At 37.4% G+C, this 18,804-nt stretch overlaps 1 protein-coding gene across 2 annotated transcripts in view; it reads left to right on the top strand.

The window, feature by feature from the left end:
- Positions 1–6,151: 6,151 nt before the first annotated feature.
- pmepa1 (prostate transmembrane protein, androgen induced 1) overlaps positions 6,152–18,804 on the top strand; it is a 35,635-nt gene continuing 22,982 nt past the window's right edge. For both annotated transcript variants that reach the window (NM_001002580.2, NM_001441409.1), the window contains 1 exon segment: positions 6,152–6,509. In NM_001002580.2, coding sequence (NP_001002580.2) covers positions 6,404–6,509 — 106 coding nt within the window. In that variant the 5' untranslated portion in view covers positions 6,152–6,403.

Below are 18,804 nucleotides of genomic sequence, written 5' to 3' on the forward strand. Positions count from 1 at the left end.
AATGCCGATATACAGCCATATCGCACTGCTACGACTGTGATATTGCGTTTATACAACAGTTTGATGACATAATTGTGTATATAAATACAAAATCAAACATGGAGAGTCTCAAAAAACCTTTTGTATGAGGAACTACTTTCTTTAAACTTTAGATCTGTAATGTCTGCTTTTTGCTGGCTGTATGTGGGCGGAGTAATACACAAAGGGTAAGGCTGTAGGAGTTCTGATATTGCAGAATATCGCACGGCTATCAGCCAATCAGATTGGAGAACCAGACAGAACTGTTGTATAAAGATATATATACCACAGATCTCTCATTTAAATTAATATTCTCTCCAGTTTAATTTACAGTAATTTATTTGTGCATAAACTTTAGTCAGTGCCTAAGACAAAACTGATAAACAAATCCAAACAAAAAAAAACTGATGATCACAGTACTAAAATGCTACACCCAAATTACTAAGTTCGGGGGGAAAAAAATTACATAAATTGCAATAAACAGGATAAATCGAGAAAAGCATCCATCAAATTTAGTTGAAAGGTTGTAGTGGATAAAGACGGTGTGCTTATTTATGCGAGCACTGAATATCCTGATCCATCTCAGCTTGTCATGTATGATTTCCACATAGTCAATAGAATGATCACACACTCATAAAGTCCATCTGATGTGCAATAAACACTCTTTCAAGAGCAGGATTACTCAACATCATCATTACACACATGTTGCACACAGAGACGAAGCGAGAGAGAGAGAAATATACTAATACAAATACAACGGTTATCATTATTTATTATTGCTGTTTATCCATACATGTAGATTGTTAAACGTACAGTTTTTTCTTATTTATTTTATTACTTTTTAACTAAAACTGTTTACTGTGTTTGCCATGTTGTAACTCTATCAATGCTTTGGCAATTCATTTGTAACATTTGCCATGCCAGTAAAGCAACTAATGAATTAAATTGAGGGTGACACGGTGGCTCAGTGGTTAGCACTGTGACTTCACAGCAAGAAGGTCGCTAGTTTGAGTCCTGGCTGGGTCAGTTGGTGTTTCTGTGTGGAGTTTGCATGTTCTCCCCGTGTTGGCGTGGGTTTCCTTCGAGTGCTCTGGTTTCCCCCACAGTCCAAACACATGCGCTAAAGGGGAACTGATCAACTAAATTGGCCGTAATGTATGAGTGTGTGTGTGTGTGTGTGTGTGTGAATGAGTGTGTATGGGTGTTTCCCAGTACTGGGTTACAGCTGGAGGGGCTTCCGCTGTGTAAAACTTATACCGAAATAGTTGGCAGCTCATTCCCCTGTGGCAACCCCTCATGAATAAGGAAAATGAGTTGAGTGTGTGTGTGTGTGTGTCAGAGAGAGAGAGGGAGAGAGGGATAATAGCGCCCCCTACTGCTCAATATCCTACACTGTGTCACTCAAAGACTGCTTTGTTAGTGCGTTCAGAAGCAAAAAAGTACTGAAATAATTTGACCCTGGCAAGCAAACACTATACAAAACGTGGATCATAAGAGATAGAGAGAGAATTGATGTTTAATAACGTTTCATATATTGTTTTTCACCACAAAATATTCAGTGATTTAGAAAAACATTATTACATAATCTCGTCATTCACACTGATTTTTGTGAATTCTTAACAAAAACACATGATCATTTTCACTAAAATACTATTATTATTCTACATATATTTTAATTAGTTTAATTTCATTTTTATTTTTATATATAAAAAAAACTTAGCAAGACATTTAGACGAAGAAATAAAAGCACCCAAAATCACAGCAGTGTTCAGCAGAGGGCGCTGAGGGACTTTGTTTCTGCTGACCTCCAGAGTGTTTGTTTTTCCTACCATGGAAGAAACTTCCTTTAAAATGTCTGCTTTAGTGTTTTGCAGAAGAAAGAAACTCATGAATGTTTGGAAACACTCAAGGGAGAGTAAAGAGTGATTAAATGTTTATTTGGGGTTAACTGCCCTTTAATATCCAGTTTATCTGAAGACTATTTTATTTTATTTATATTTTATTTAGTTTATTTTGATAGTTTAAATATTATTCATCCATTCATTCATTTTCTTTTTAGCTTAGTCCCTTTATTAATCCGGGGTTGCCACAGTGGAATGAACCGCCAACTTATACAGCAAATGTTTTACACAGCGAATGCCCTTCCAGCTGCAACTCATCACGGGGAGAACATACAAACTCCACACAGAAACACCAACTGACCCAGCCGAGACTCAAATCAGCAACCTTCTTGCTGCGAGACAACAGCATTACCTACTGCTCCACTGCGTCGCCATAGTTTTAATAGATTTGATCATTTTTTAACTAAACAGATTTCACAAGAAAGGACTATAAACATGTATCTGTGTGTGTGTGTGTGTGTGTGTGTGTGTGTGTCTAGACACAGTTTTTTCCTGCAGCCTGATGCATTTGTTCAGTCAGATACACTCAAGTCACATCTTGCGCTGCTTCATTGTTGATGCTCTCAGAACACTTTATTTAGGTCAGATGACCAGTGTGTGAGTGTGAGTGTGTGTGTTTGTGTTTGTGTGTGTGTGTGTGTTTGTGTGTGTGTGTGTGTTTGTGGTGGATTAATGTCATTGTTTCTTCTTCACTCTGTTCTCCCTCATGTAAGGTGTATGATCCCTTCTCATTAGTTCCTCATCTCAGTCTCTCTCCACTTGACTTGTCGAAACACACATGCATACAGGAACAGGAGTCTCTCAGGTGTTGATGTGGAGACGCCTTCTGGAAATTCTGTTGTACGGCGCCGTGAAAACGGCCGGGATTAAACAAGATGATTAGAAGCGAGCGATTGGTCCATATTTTAAACCCTTAAACTCCAGAGAGGTCATGTTTTGATCATCGTTGGTCTCATGCAGTCACATGATGCGATTTCGCACCACAACAGATCAATTACTGTAGTTATTGTGTTACCATAGCAACTGTAGAATCACCACAACAGATCAGTTACTGTAGTTGTTGTGTTACCATAGCAACTCTAGAATCTCCACAACAGATCAATTGCCTTAGTTGTTGTGTTACTGTAGCAACTGCAGAATCACCCCAGCAGATTCAAGTACTTTACTATAGTATGATTTAAAAACATTGTAATGTTTACAATAAGTTACTATAGTATTTATTTCACATGGAGTGGAACACACAAAATTATATTTTACCAAAATAATGTTTCAGGTTAATCTAGTCATGTTTGCTCATCACCGTGTCACATGATTTAACTAAAATATTAAACTATACACATCTGAAATGTTTAAAATTGTTTTTAATTATAATTTAACATGTTAATTATGAATCGAGCCTGTCTTAATCAATAAATAATTCAACCTATAAATAAATATTAAAAAGAAATTAAAATGAATTAAATTAAATGTAAATGTAAAGTAAAATACATACATAAAAATAAATTACAAAATGTAATTAAAATAATTAATCAAATGTAAATTAAATCAAATACAATAAAATGCATAAATAAAATGAACAAAACTTAGACTTGTAAACTTAAATAGTAGACTTGTAAAATAAAAGTAGACTTAAATAGCATCTATATACTACTCTACTCTTTGCTACTTCAAATGATAAAGCTACATTCTGAAGCATTGTTTTTTATTGTGTAACTCAGTGAATTTTCACTCATGACTATATGCATTTTACTGATTTTTATTGTTTTCTGTAACTCGTAAACAGCGTTTAAAAACTATAAAAGAGCATCAGAACATGTAAAAATGTGAAATCAGTATACAGTCTGCAGTAATATTTGGGATGTGTGTCAATCTTCAGTGACGGCTCACACTGAACTGCTCTATTTCTGGATGATTCAGTGTTGCTCAACAGAGTTTTGCTCTCTGTCTGTCATCATGTGATTGTCCAGACAGATGACCTCGGCACACTTCTCTAATAGTATAGTGCATTAATACATACTGAATTAATATTACCATATTTACAATATAGCTCAGTGGTTTTAACACATTTGAATCTGTTTTAATTTGTTTTTAATCATTTTAAATGTTTATTCTTTGTTGTTTTTATTTTCTTATACTTGTTTCTTTTATTCATGTTTATGTAAAGCACTTTGAATTACCATTGTGAAACCACTGGGTTTTACAGTACTCAGTTGGTTTGAGTTCATTTATTGGGTTTTACTTTCCTCAAATTGCTTCGTTTAGTCAAATAGATTAAGTTCACAGTACTCATTAGGATTCTTTTTTTGTTTTATTGAGGGTTTGTTGCAATCGGTTTCCTCAAAAGGTTTGAGTTACTTTAACTTTTTGAGTTTAACAGTGCAGAAATGCACTGGCTCAGCCGAGGATCGAACCAGCAACCTTCTTGTTGTAAGACAAACATGCTACCCACTGCGCCACCATGTTGCCACATGAAAGAAAGAAATAAATACAAAATTTAGAAGAGGAAATGAACACTACACTAATGCAGTAAAATATAATTAAAGTAAATTACATAAATAAATAAATAAATAAATAAATAGATAAATAAATAAATAAATAGATAAATAAATAAATAAATAAATAAATAAATAAATAAATAAATAAATAAATAAATAAATAAAAGTATAGGCAAAGTCTAATCCCAAACAATATGCAAATGTGAGAAAAATCTTTATATTTTTCCACTATATCCATAAATCCACTCGGCTTTACTTATTTGACCGTAAAAAGTATTTCATCTTTGCAAACAGAATCACAATCGTAATATATTTTAATAAGTACAGCTCAGAATGAGTATGTTGTTTAATTATGTTGCTGTTTACTTCCATTATGTTGAGCAAAGTAAACCAATATTCATTGTTATTCTGAAAAAATATGTAATGCAGACACTTCCAGTGTGTGTGTGCTAAATGACTAAATGTGTGTGTGTGTGCGTGTGCGTGTGTGTGTGCTGGCCACACCTGAGTGTTTCCTAATGTGTTAGAATAGTGATGTTTTGTTTGATCAGTAGTTTGTCCAACATGTCTGAACAGATCCTCATAGGTGTGTCTATCTGCGTCACACACACACGCACTTGCACATACACGCACACACACACACATTCAATAATCGTCTAAATTAATACATTTATAGCTAACCTGCAGTTATACAGTATATAGTGTCCTTAAAAAAATACATGTAGTGGTATTAATAATAATTCATATAAAATAAGGGCTGCACGGTGGCGCAGTAAGAAGGTTTGAGTCTCGGCTGGGTCAGTTGGTGTTTCTGTGTGGAGTTTGCATGTTCTCCCCGTGTTGGCGTGGGTTTCCTCCAGGTGCTCCGGTTTCCCCCACAGTCCAAACACATGCGCTATAGGGGAACTGATCAACTACATTGGCCGTAGTGTATGAGTGTGTGTGTGCGTGCGCGCGAATAAGTGTGTTTGGGTGTTTCCCAGTACTGGGTTGCAGCTGGAAGGGTATGCGCTGCGTAAAACATATGCTGAAATAGTTGGTGGTTCATTCCGTTGTGGTGACCCCCTGGTGAATAAAAGGGACTAAGCTGAAGGAAAATTAATATGAATGTATTTTGGGCCCAAACTGTGATTAAAAAATAGTTTTTATCATGTCAGCAAATGATTATTGCTCTAAATATGAGGAACACAACTGTTGGAGACTCAATTATTAGACTCAATGTCAGTGAAATTTTAGGATCTTCTGGAAACCGTGAGAAAAATTGATAATAGTCATTATTTTATGTGCATTCTAAATCTCCATTACACTTTTATTGTTTTGATGTCGTTTTAGACAAACTTTAAAATCCCAAAACGAGAGGAGAGCGCTTTATTCACTGAAATTATGATATAAATACATAATATTTACATTAATTACATCTTTCAAGCACATCAAACTTAATCAGACCTAAAAGTGCGTAAAATATTCCGTCTGTGCTCTCTGTGATGTCTTTTCGTCCACACACACACACACACACTTTATTTGACTGTCCCAGTGAAATCGATCAATACAGTGTGTGTGTGTGTGTGTGTGTGTGTGTGTGTGTGTGTGTGTGTGTGTGTGTGTGTGTGTGTTGTTTGATCCCCGTGTGACTCCGATTGGCTCGCACGCTCTGCGAAAGGCCAAGTCTGGCAATGACGTCACGCTGTCTGCCTCGAGATCCCGCCCCTCAATGTTGGCTCCGCCCCCTGCCGCTTCCTAGCCAACTTGGACTTGAATGAGGTGCGCGCAGACGCTGGAAAGTAGTACAAACCGTCTGGGAATAACGGGAATAACGGGAATACTGGAGCACAGCGGCCAGACAGCGGGCCGGGGGCGGGGGGACGGCGGTTAGAGGACGGTAGACACAGAATAGGAAAAGCCTGCGTCAATGTTTTTATTCGACAACGCGCGCTGAGGCGACCGACTAACCAACCGACAAACCGTCCGTTTTTCACATCGATTTCCTCAATGTTCAGCTTCATGGGTCTGACGAACGGAACCACCGACACCCTCGCCAATGTCTCCTGTACATGTAACTGCCAGAGATCCACTTCATTCCAGAGTATGGCGATCTGTGAGTATCTGCTCCGCTTTTCCCCCTCAGTACGTTAAAGCGCGAATCTCTGCCGTTTTCGGGGTTGATTCCCGCGATCACACGAGCCCGCGGTGTGTTTACAATCTTCTAAAGTTATCTAAAGTCACTGGTTAGACTCAGACGAACTCCTTAGAAAGTTTTGAAGGGGACTAGTTTATGTGGTGTAGGTAACTTATCCGGTTAGTGGGTGAAGCGGTCAGTGACAGAGTCTGTAATCATTAGCTCACAGCACACTAAAACTGTCTCGAATATGAGTTATAGACGAACACATATGCTTATGGAGATGTATTATAGTGAGGTTTTTGTGTTAGGGAAAGCTCTGGTGTATGTTTTTTTTTTTCTTCTCAATGCTTCATATGTGTGCATGTGTATGTTATGCTGTATTATACCACACAAAGTGGCTGTTGTTGACGAATAATTGATGAATATTCATAGGTGGGCTGTTATTTTCATATAATGCCACAGCTAAAGTAGTCCCATACCACATTACAGCTACATATCATCATCCTGATAGAACTCAGTTATTTCACAGACACCAACATTAAAATATAAAAACAAAAACTTTGAAGGAGATTAAAGGTCTCTTTGACAATTTTTTTTAATCTTAAGGCGTGCTGTTATTCTCAGATAAACGCACAATTAAACTAATTCCAGATCACATTAAAACTACATATCACTTGCAGTTAATCCTCTCAGTTATTTCTCAGACACAAAACAGTGAAGACTTTTAATGAGATGTGAATAGGTCAGTAGCCCTTTGTTAATTATTTGTAAAAGTTATTTTCAAATAATGACACAGCTAAAGTAGTTCCGGCAGGTTTTGAGCACAGCACCGGATCACTGTGCTGAATGATTAGAGTTATTTCACAGCTAAAAATGTCAAGAATAAATCAAAACTAAAAGGCTTTTAATGAAATGTGTAATGAGCAGGGCGTTGTGGCAGCATCACCCTTTCAGGCGTGTGTTATTAGCTAATAATTAAACGGCCTGTCATCAATTATTTCTTCCATGATGTGCAGATTCTTCTGAATGTGGATGCTTCAGGTGGACTGGATGCTCTTAAAAGAATTACCCATGTTTTTCCTGTAGTAATAGTGTATTATTAACTATGATTTGTTTTGGTGCACTGACTACACTGCTTTCTAAAAAATGTTGAGTTGTTTTAATCTGTCATTGGGTCAAATATCCACAAACTCAACTTTGTGATATTTTTTATAAAACTTAAATTACCCTTTTTGACCCAACATTAGGTTAATTCAATTAAATTTAAATGACACATTTTAACACAATGTGTGATTTTTTTCCATATTTGACCCAACTTTTGGTTAAAAATAACCCATTATTTTTTGTGTAAAATCAAGAATGTTTTTGCAACATTATGAAATATGCATTTAAAATGAATAAATAAAAATACTGGATTATTGTAATCCAACATTGGGTCTCATATAGACAAATCTAACTTTAGGTAAATTTTTTTCCAATCAAAAATCTTTTCACTAATGATTGGGCTTGTCCATATTTAACCCAACATTGGGTTAAAAACCAATGCAGCATTTTAGTGTGTGTAGTTGATCAGCCATGGTTTTGCAACATTACCAACAAACAAAACAAAAAGAAAATGCAGGTCTTGTAACCCAAAATTGAGTTAAATATGGACAAACTCTGCTTTAGATATTAAATTTAAATCAATTTAAATTATAAATGTAATTTAAAATGTATATTTTACCTAAATGTATGATTTTTGTCCATATTTCTCCTAACATTGGATTAAAACAACTCAGCATTTTTTTGTGTGTGTTAACAAAAGAAATGTCTAAAAATATATCTTGTAACCCAACATTAAATCAGATATATACACCCAACATTAGGGTAATTAAAAAAAATTAAATGGCTGGTTGTAAAACAATGTATGATCTTGTTCAAATTTGACCCTACATTGGGTTACATGAAATCAGCATTTTATTTGTGTGAAGTTTAGCCATGATATTTGAATTATTCAAATGCACCAAAAAGCCACATCATTACACATTTACCATATTAAAGCAGTGGTTAATTTTGACATTAATGATGAGGATGAGCTCCTCTGTGACAATCTGTCTGCTCCAGAATCCTCAGCTGGGAGTCGCCCGACTAATGCTTAATTTGTAGTGACTAACTCATTGTTCAGACAGCTGCCCCCTGTTGTCCAGCAGACTCATTCACTCATGGAATTTCTTTGAAGACGCGTGATTAACCGTCTTGCAAAATCTGTCTGCACTTTTCCAAGTAATCTTTTGCTGAACGCATAACAAGGTGATATGAGCTGGTGTTTGCGAGCCGGAGAGATGAAGGCGCTCGTGGGAAAGATGTTGAATTCCTGAGCAGATCTGGCTGTGTTTCTATCTCTGCCTGCCTGTGTGAATGTGCGGCGTTCAGACCTGATCTTGCCCTTGTTTGTCTAGACAGACGCTCCGTCACGCCTGACCTGATGTTCTCTGGAAATGAAAGTAACACTCCTGCTGATATCCAGTTTATCAGGCTCTTTAAAAGTCAGTTCAATCCGGAGTTTGCTCTCTGCTGCACTGTAAAAACTGAACAGTATTCTGTATTTCGTGTGTTTTCTGTTTAGTTATGATGGTGAATTGCATTGTGGGATGTTAACAAATAATAATACACAAAGTAGTAATAAAAGAATACACAATTATTTTTGGTCAGGATTTCTAATAGGGCTGAATAATATTGGAAAACAGACTTTGCAATGTTTTATTTTTCTGCCCTACAGTAGCACTTTACATAAAGGTCATATCGATTATTTATTTACTATCATGAACTAACAATTAACAATACATTTATTTTAATATTATTTATCTTTGTCAATGTTATTTCATGTTCATGTTAACTCACAGTTAGGGTTGTAACAATATACCGGTATGACGGTTTACCACGATTTGAACGTGCACGATTATCATACCATGAACAATTGCATATCAACGGTTTTAACCCTTAAAGACCGAGACAGCCGCCCGCGGCTAAAAATAAGTATTGCTCTTAAATGTTTAATAACTTTTGATCCGCTGATCCGATTCATACAATTCAAAGATTGGCATAAAGAAGAGAATCTTAGCTTTCCAGTGCTGTATCACATAACATTCGCGGACTTTCAGAGGCTCTGGAATCAGTGCGGTTACGTCATCAAAATTTGACCACGCTGATTTGACAAAGAAACGCTCGTCACTGTGTCTCCGGACAAATCAGACATGATACATTGATGCATTGTCCCTCCTCCATGCCCAGATTGGTTCAAACTCGCTATATCACAACCAATAAGCATAGGTTTCGCTTTTGTTTGTGGACCAAGCTTTTTGAACAACACGGAATGAGAGAAAGGCATACATTTATGCGCGGCTAAATAAAACGCAAAAAAAAAGTTTTGCATGAAATAATTCTCATACTAAGTACTTTTGCATGCACAGCAGCACAGAAACATGACAAAACAGTGACACAGCAAAGACGAACTGCTGCTCTTGCTGTTTTCAAAAGACGCAAATGAAGATGCAGCTGTTTGTCTGCATTGCAGACAACCATATCCTTGCTGGCACATAAAATCTAGGGATGTTCCATATTGAATCTAGTTTCGTTATGTAACTATTTATAGTATAGTAAATATATCTATTTTTTACTGAGGATTTGCACCATGTTTATTTGGACTTTATTTGGACTTTGACACATTATTTATTATTTTCTTATTTTTATTTGTTCATTGTAAGTGGTGTTGTTTATAGTAACTAAAAATATATTATTTGGAAAAAGTCAAATTTGCTTCACTGTTCTATTATTTTGTGACATTTGTAACATACCGTATACCGCGAAACCGTCAAACCGTGGTATTGTTTTAGACGATTATCATACCGTGAAAAATTCATACCGTTACAACCCTACTCACAGTGCATTAAATAATGTCAATAAGCATGAATTTGGATTTTAATAACGCATTAGTAATAGTGTTGAACTAAAATTAATAAATTCTGTACAAGTATTGTTCATTATAGAACTGCACAATATATCGTTTCATAATCAATTTTGCACTTTAACAAAAATTAATTGTGTTTGATTATTTCTAAAATCAAGACTACACAGTGTTATTTTAGATTTGATCGTTGAATTTCTGTTCCTCAATATTGTTAGATTCTATTGAAGACCATACTGAATTGTGGCTCCTGCTGCCAGCTGTAATCAACATCAACTATTAAAATCATATCAACTCTGTTGCGAGTGCTCACAATGCAATATCGATGCTGAAATGTATATTTTGCAGGCCTGCTGCAAGCGCAGCAGAATAAATGTGAATGTGGTTTGAGATCAGAGTCTCTCTCTTCATTGTTGTTTTTGAGAATTGTTTGTTTCAGAAATCTTCTAAATGGCTCTTTAAGCTGATTTCAGCTTTTAACATTTTCCTGGATGTTACAGATAAGTCTACATGAAGTGCTCTGTTGTTTTCATTACGAGCTGCTTCTGGGAAACTGAATGCGTGGATGTGTGTTTGCTTCATTCGTCATCACGGAAGCTGAGAGAGAAAGATAGTGTGTGTCTTCTGGCTTCTGTCAACATCAAAGAAAACTTTACAACAGGAAGCATTTTGCATGAAAAATTACTTCATACTCAGGCATCATTTTAGGCATTCATTAAAATAAACAAAGGCATGTTGTCATCTGTAGTTATGTCTAAAATACACTCTGGTCTTGCATTAATAATTGTACTATTGAGAATTGAGACTGTTATAAAAAATAATAACTGATGGCCAGGGTTGTAAAGTGAGTTGCTTTTGTCTCTGGAATTTTGGAAATATTCTGAATTGGAAACTTGACAGAATTTATGGGAATTTATTTAAATTATTTCGAGATTTAGAGGAATTTATACAAACTTAATACAAGGGAGGCGCAGTGGGTAGCATGTTCATCTCACAGCAAGAAGGTCGCTTGTTCAAGCCTCAGCTAGGTTAGTTGGCATTTCTGTGTGGAGTTTGCATGTTCTCCCCGTGTTCACATGTATTTCCCCCGGGTGCTCTGTTTTCCCCCACAAGTCTAAAGACATGTGGTACAGGTAAATTGGGTATGCTAAAATTGACCGTAGTGTATGAGTGTGTGTGTGTATGGATTCCCAGAGATGGGTTGCAGCTGGAAGGGCATCCGCTGCATAAACATATGCTGGATAAGTTGACGGTTCATTCCACTGGGGTGACCCCAGATTAATAAAGGGACTAAGCTGAAAAGATTTTGTAAAAAATTTGTATCAATATTTTGTTTATAAGCTGACATGGACTCTAGGGCTGCACAATATATTGTGTGAGCATCGATATCGCAATGTGATCATTCGCAATAGTCACATCGCAAGTATATGCAATGTTGAGTCTGGATTATAATTCTTCATTTTGCAAGTGTTTGAGGCCGGTCACCAAGGGTTTTAAAACCATTTAGCTCTAAGGAAATTGGCTGTTTGTAACTGAAAAATTAGTAACGATTAATTTTATGGAATTGTTTATTCACCTTATTCTTTGCCGACGAGCAGCCGCAGCCATTTGAATCTTATTGGCTCAAGACTTCCGGTCTCTTTCACTTCCATTAATTTTTAGACGTTTAAAAGTGCTCGTTACGCTGCTTGATGTCGCAAACTAATATTTTCTTATTAAATTATTCTACTTGGTCTGTATAGTCATGCAAACATTTGTTTGTAGAGCAAGTAGTTTGACCGTGTCTGCCGTTTATTTTTCCTAGTCATTTCTCCCATAGGGGACTGAATTAGAAGTTCTAAAACAATCCTGAAAACCGGCGCACTTCCACATTTTAGAATAAGGTCAATAAAACAAAGGCTGTGCAATATTATTTTACATTTGATTATTCAATTACTGTATACCTGAATACATTTTGACTTTTCGAAAAAAAACAAAATGCTGTATATTTAATTAGCATATTTTTCTGTATTGAATTTATCAGTGCACGTTACGGTAGTTCAGTGGGTAGCACAGTTGCCTCACAGCAAGAAGGTCGCTGGGTAGAGCCTCGGCTGGGTCAAATGGCATTTGTGTGTGGAGTTTGCATGTTCTCCCTGTGTTGGCGTGGGTTTCCTCCGGGTGCTCCGGTTTCCCCCACAAGTCCAAACACATGCGCTATTGGTGAATTTGGTAAGCTAAATTGTCCGTAGTGAGTGTGTGTGAATGAGTGTGCATGGATGTTTCCAAGTGATGGGTTGCAGCTGGAAGGGCATCCACTGTGTAAAACATATGCTGGAATAGTTGGTTGTTTGTTTTGCTGTGGTGATCCCAGATTAATAAAGGGATTAAGCTGAAAAGAAAATGGAATGAATGAAGTAATTAAACTATGCTTGTAGATTGTTTGTTTAATATTGGGCTTAATAATATAAATGTTATGCTTAATTTACAAGACTTATTGTGCTCAAGTGTTATAAAAATAAACTTGAATTATATTTTATGCAGTCCCCTACAGCCAATCCAGCTAAAATGATTCAGAGAATCATTAAAATGATTCTTTACATTTTTACAACTCGTCTAGTGAAATTGTATTCATATATATCGCAGAATAAAAATATAGCAATGTGTTATTTTCAGTAATATGCAGCCCTAATGCACACAAACTAATACTTAAAATGACATTTTCAACTGATTTATTTGTAAGTGGAACTTTAGTTCTTTCATTTAGCAGCACTAAAGCATAAGTGTTGAATATAAGATACCATATTCCCTTATGAATGCTGTAAGATTGAATTGATGTAGTATTTCGGTTCAAAAGCAGAAATGTGGTTTCAGGATTTTTCTGATGTTCAATGAAGTGAGTTTAACAGGGATAGTGTGCGAGAATGGTATTTTCAGTGTGGGTGTTTGTGCATAGCATTTAAAAAGCTTGTTTCTGGTATTGTGTTATATTATTTTTCTGTCTTTATCTTCATTCCTTTTTTCATTCTCCTTCTAAACTATCTTGATTTGCACATTTTAGTCCCACCCTAAAGCTCGTATGTGCTATGATTTCCCTACAGATCCAACCTGACAATAAGGAGCATCAGTCAACCGCAGTGCTTATGATTATTGTTTGTCATTTATCTATTGTTTAGTGTTCTGTTTTGGAACTGCCGAGCCAGTGCAACAAATGAAATTTTGTTTTTGTGTACACTAGTACATTTAAAATAACAATAAAGTTTAGCAAATGGCAAAAACAAAAGTCATTGAACTGTTGACCCGCAGCTGATAGAAGAAAGTCAGATTATTCACGTGTTTACAGGAAGTTTTGTTCTGTATGTCGGATGATTTAGTGTGTTAGACAGACCACACACTGCCAGCTGTCTGCGTCAGCCATGGCATCCGCTCTGCCCCTGTGTGTCTTTGTGTTTGGGACGGCAGCCTGGAGGGCATAATGGGATGGTTTTCCTCCTAACAGGATATTACAGCTGTGCTGTTTCTTCTTATCCTTTGTGTTCTGAGTCTTTCTGAGTGTACTGGAAGCTGGTCAACAGTAGCTGTTTTCATCTAAAGATGAGAATTGAATTTATGCATGAAACTAATATTGCATAAACATCAGTGAATACAGCAGCGTCAATGATGCACAGAAGAGCATCAGCTCCTCAGCTCCTGCACAGATATCACTGAGAGGAGTGGAGTCTGCTGCACTGTTGGGATTCTCCACTGTGCTGTTTGTTCTCCTCTAATAAATGAGCTGCGCCTCAAAGACCAAGACCAAACGCAGTGAATGTGGTGGCTTCTGGAGGCGTGAGACGGGAGCGCAGACATATGCTCAAGACAGTTCTGGAGAGAATAATAATAGAAGAAGAAGAATTCTGAAGCACTGTGATGATGGACTGACGGAGGCCTGAGGCCTTTTACAATCAGCACAACAACATTTCACATCTGCAACAATGGAAAGCTGGAAACATGGAGAGCTGCAGAGCAACATTAATGATGCAAAGACCCTCACACTCACACATTTATATCTGTCAGATCATCTGATCAGCAGAAACTACTGCAGTCAAGCGCAGATGCTGATGAAGTGCAGCGCAGCACACTGTACATTTAGTCTTGAATCAAAACAGGGTCAATCTTTAGTTCTTGTGTTCTGCTGGAAAGTGCAGGGGGATTCTGTGATTTGGTTGCTTTGTTGTGTGTGGGGGTGTGTGTTTAGGTTTATGGTGTGTTCTGTGTTTTGTGGCTGTTCTGCTGATCTGGTTGTTCTAGTGATGTGTTGTTCGCTGTTTCTCTGAGCTTCTGCTAGACACTTGTGTGTGTGTGTGTGTGGATTGTCTTCAGGAAACTGGACTGTTGTTCTCAGCACAGGAAGAGGAAGCAGCTGTGCTCAAGCACTGAGCGGATCAAACCTGCGTCTCTAAAGAGCGTTCAGTTGTACTGCTGAGTCTCTTCCTCGCTGTCACATGACCTGTAAAGTGCGTAAGAGTTATCGTGCATCAAATCAAGCAAATGTCAGAAAGTCACATTTTAGATGTGGTTTGATTTGTCCTAACTGAATATTGCTGAAAGTCAGGCTGTGAGACGTGTGTCATGTCTGTGTACTTGCTGAGGAATGGCTCTGTTCACCTGCAGCGGTCAGGATGACTTTATGTAGACGCCACATCATCATATTTTCACACACAGATTGGTTTGTTTATCAGGGAGCTCTGTTGATTTTGGCATTTAGATTAAATGCTGCCTCAGGGCGACGCAGTGGCGCAGTAGGTAGTGCTGTTGCCTTACAGCAAGAAGGTCGCTGCCACAGTCCAAACACATGCGGTACAGCTGAATTGGGTAAGCTAAAATATTCCGTAGTGTGTATGTGTTTGAATGAGTGTGTATGTATGTTTCCCAGAAATGGATTGCAGCTGGAAGGGCAACCGCTGCATAAAACAATGGATAAATTGGCGGTTCATTCTGCTGTGGCGACCCCAGATTAATAAAGGGACTAAGCTGAAAAGAAAATGAATGAATGATGCTGCTTCAAAATCTTTTGTGCAAAAAAATGCTTTCATGTCTGTAATTGAATAATTATTTTCTGTAGATTTTTATTTTTATGTTATATTTATACTATTCTATATTTCATAAAATAAGTAAATTTTTAAATGTTACAAAATTTTTCGATTTTTTTAAATAACTTTTTATGTAACTGTTTTGACAAATTTTTAAAAGCCTAGTGTATATTAGTATTAGTAAAGTTCCTAATTTGCATATTTGAATGAAAATATAACTATTTTGAAGTATTGTACAGTGAAAAATGTACTTGCTTTTTAAACAACCTTATCTGTTGTAGTTTTCCTACACTTCAATGTCTTTATGCAGTGGATTATTTCATTATGCTTGTGCTTTATTTCTTATTTAACCACAAACATCTGTGAAAATGGTGGAGTTTATTATTCCTTTATATAATATTATTATTTTATAACAATTATAAATAACTATTTTATTAATGTAGTTTTCAAATTATTATATTGCTAACTCAGGTGATTTATAGGTATAATAATCATTCAGAACATTTTTATTTTATCTGAAGAGATTTTGAAGGAATTTTTATTTATTTAAAATTTTTTCACACTTAAATTTTAAAGCTGTTCATTCATACATTATTTTATTTTCGGCTTAGTCCCTCTATTAATCAGGGGTCGCCACATCAGAATGAATCACCAATCCGCTGCAACCCAGTACTGGAAAACACCCATACATGTACAAGCACACACTCATATACTACGGCCAGTGTAGTTGATCAGTTCCCCTATAGCGCATGTGTTTGGACTGTGGGGGAAACTGGAGCACCCGGAGGAAACCCACACCAACACGGAGAGAACATGCAAACTCCACACAGAAACACCAACTGACCCAGCTGGGACTCGAACTAGAGACCTTCTTGCAACACCACTGCGCCACCGCACCGCCCATGTTAAAGCTGTTTTAGATTTTTTTATTTGTATGCAGTATTTTTTGTAGTTTATTTATAACAAATCTATATTATTTGTAATTTTTCTTTTTGCCATGAAACTAGTGTATTTTTGTTCTTCATTCATGCCAGCGCTCTTTTATTCCTCATATATATGTGTGTGTGCAGCAATGATGTGTGAATGAAGAGTTTGATTTGCTCCTCATGTTCGTCAGGCGTCTCTTTAGATGCTCATTCTGTGAGTGTGCTGATAATTGCAGCTCCGTCAGTGTGTGTTCATTCTGACATCAGCGTTCATCACACTGCTCATGTTCAGACCCGTCCACTGGTTTCATCCAAAACTCTCCTTGTGTGCGCGTGTAAGTGTTTGTGTGTCTACATTTGTGTATGTGTGTGCGTGTGCGTGCGTGTGTATGCATGTGTGCGCACATATGTGTGTCTGTGAGAGAGAATTGGATCCAGTGTTTAGTCTGGGACTGACGGTGCAGCTCGTGCTCTGTTATCTGTAGGATCAGTCTCACACACACACACACACACACACACACACACACACACACACACACACATGCTGTAAATCAGGATCTGTTTACAGAAGACCATGAGGAACTGCAAAACCGGTTTCTCCTTAGTTTCCAGCTCTTTGTGGGTTTTCCTTTCATCATGAGTCTGTCTGCATCACTGATTATTGGGGTTTAGAGTATGTGTGTGTGTGTGTGCCTGTGTGTGTGTGTGTGCCTGTGTGTGTGCGTGCACCTCTTTCGGTGTATGTATGTTTTTGAGTGTGTATGTGTGTTTTTTTTCATCTGAGTGTGAGAATTTTGAGTGTGTGTGTGTGTTCATATTTGTACATCTGCCTGTGTGTGTGTGTTTCATCTTTGTACATTTGCCTGTGTGTGTGTGTGTGTGTGCCTTATGCACATGTGTTTTTTATAGCTCTGCTTTGGATGTGTTTCAGAATGAGCTGGTCCTGCAGTGAAATCACCCTCACTGTAGATGATAAATGACTGCAGAATCACATTTCACTGTCTGTACAGTCGCTCTGATCACTTCACACTCATCCACAACACGCTTAAAGCACGTGCTGACGTGTGGAGGAACACGACGCTGCAGTTTTAGCACTGTTACATTCACTCAGGTTGGGTCATCTCAAGCGTTTTCATTCAGCTTCTTTAAACTGGAGCACACATGTGTAACTCGCAGTCAGCTGAGCCACTATTAATGTCACATTATGAAGGATTTTAATGTTAATAAAACTGATTAAAGGTGATTAAACACTCGATTCTGTTACTAGTTGCTGTTTATCTTATTGAATCATTACGGAGTCCACATTTTCCATCATGTTGTGCTTTAGCTTCAGATGCTAACCTCAAACTAGACTCCACATAGCATGTCTACAACACTGTTTCAAGCATTTCATCATGTTATTGTTCATATATATGTATATATGTGTGTGTGTGTATACAGTCTGATTACAGTAAGTCGCATCACATGTTTTAATTATGTGTATGAGATTCATTGATTGTTTTTATCTGTCTGTGTGTGTGTGTGTGTGTGTGTGAGTCAGTGTGTGATCTGTTATCAGCTGTAGACTGGTATCATGAGCATCGGCTATTTCCGTATCCATTAGCAGTTGCTGTCTGAGTGTGTGAGTTAATAATTAAGCGGTGTGGCTGTGAGCCGGTGCAGCTCCGTCTGCGGCTCATCGTGTGCTGCTGCAGATACACTGTTTCGGTGTGTGTGTGTGTGTGTCACTGTGTGTAAGTTGCTGCTTTGCCAACATGGATTTTCAGCTAGCCGAGCTCCAGAAATCCAGCCTGGGGTGAACAGACGTCTGGAGCTGCTTTTCCCAGAAACCAGGAGTCAATAAAGCTGGACGTGTGTTTGTGCTAGATTTTGTGTGTGTGTGTGTGTGTGTGTGTGTGTGTGTGTGTGTGTGTGTGTGTGTGTGTGTGTGTGTGTGTGTGTGTGTGTGTGTGTGTGTGTGTGTGTGTGTGTGTGTGTGTGTGTGTGTGTGTTTGCGTGAGTTTGTTTGTGTGTGTTTGCACTAATGTGTGTGTGTTTGTGTGTGTTAGTGTTTGTGTGTGTTAGTGTTTATGTGTGTGTTTGTGTGTGTGTTTTTTGTGCATTTGTTTGTCTGTGAGTGTTTGTGTGTGTGAGTTAATGTTTGCATGAGAGTTTGTATGAGTGTGTGTGAGTGTATGTGTTTGTGTTAGTGTGTGTCTGTGTGTGTCTTTATTTTTGCATGAATTTGCTTGTGTGTGTATTTGTGTGAGTTTTTTGTGTTACTGTATGTGTGTGTGTGTGTGTGTTTGCATGAATTTGTTTGTGTGTTTGTTTGTGTCAGTTTTGTGTGTGCGTGTGTGCTAGTGTTTGTG

Source organism: Danio rerio, chromosome 6 (assembly GCF_052040795.2).
Source record: "Danio rerio strain M-AB ecotype USA chromosome 6, GRCz13ab, whole genome shotgun sequence".
NCBI classification, from domain to species: domain Eukaryota; kingdom Metazoa; phylum Chordata; class Actinopteri; order Cypriniformes; family Danionidae; genus Danio; species Danio rerio.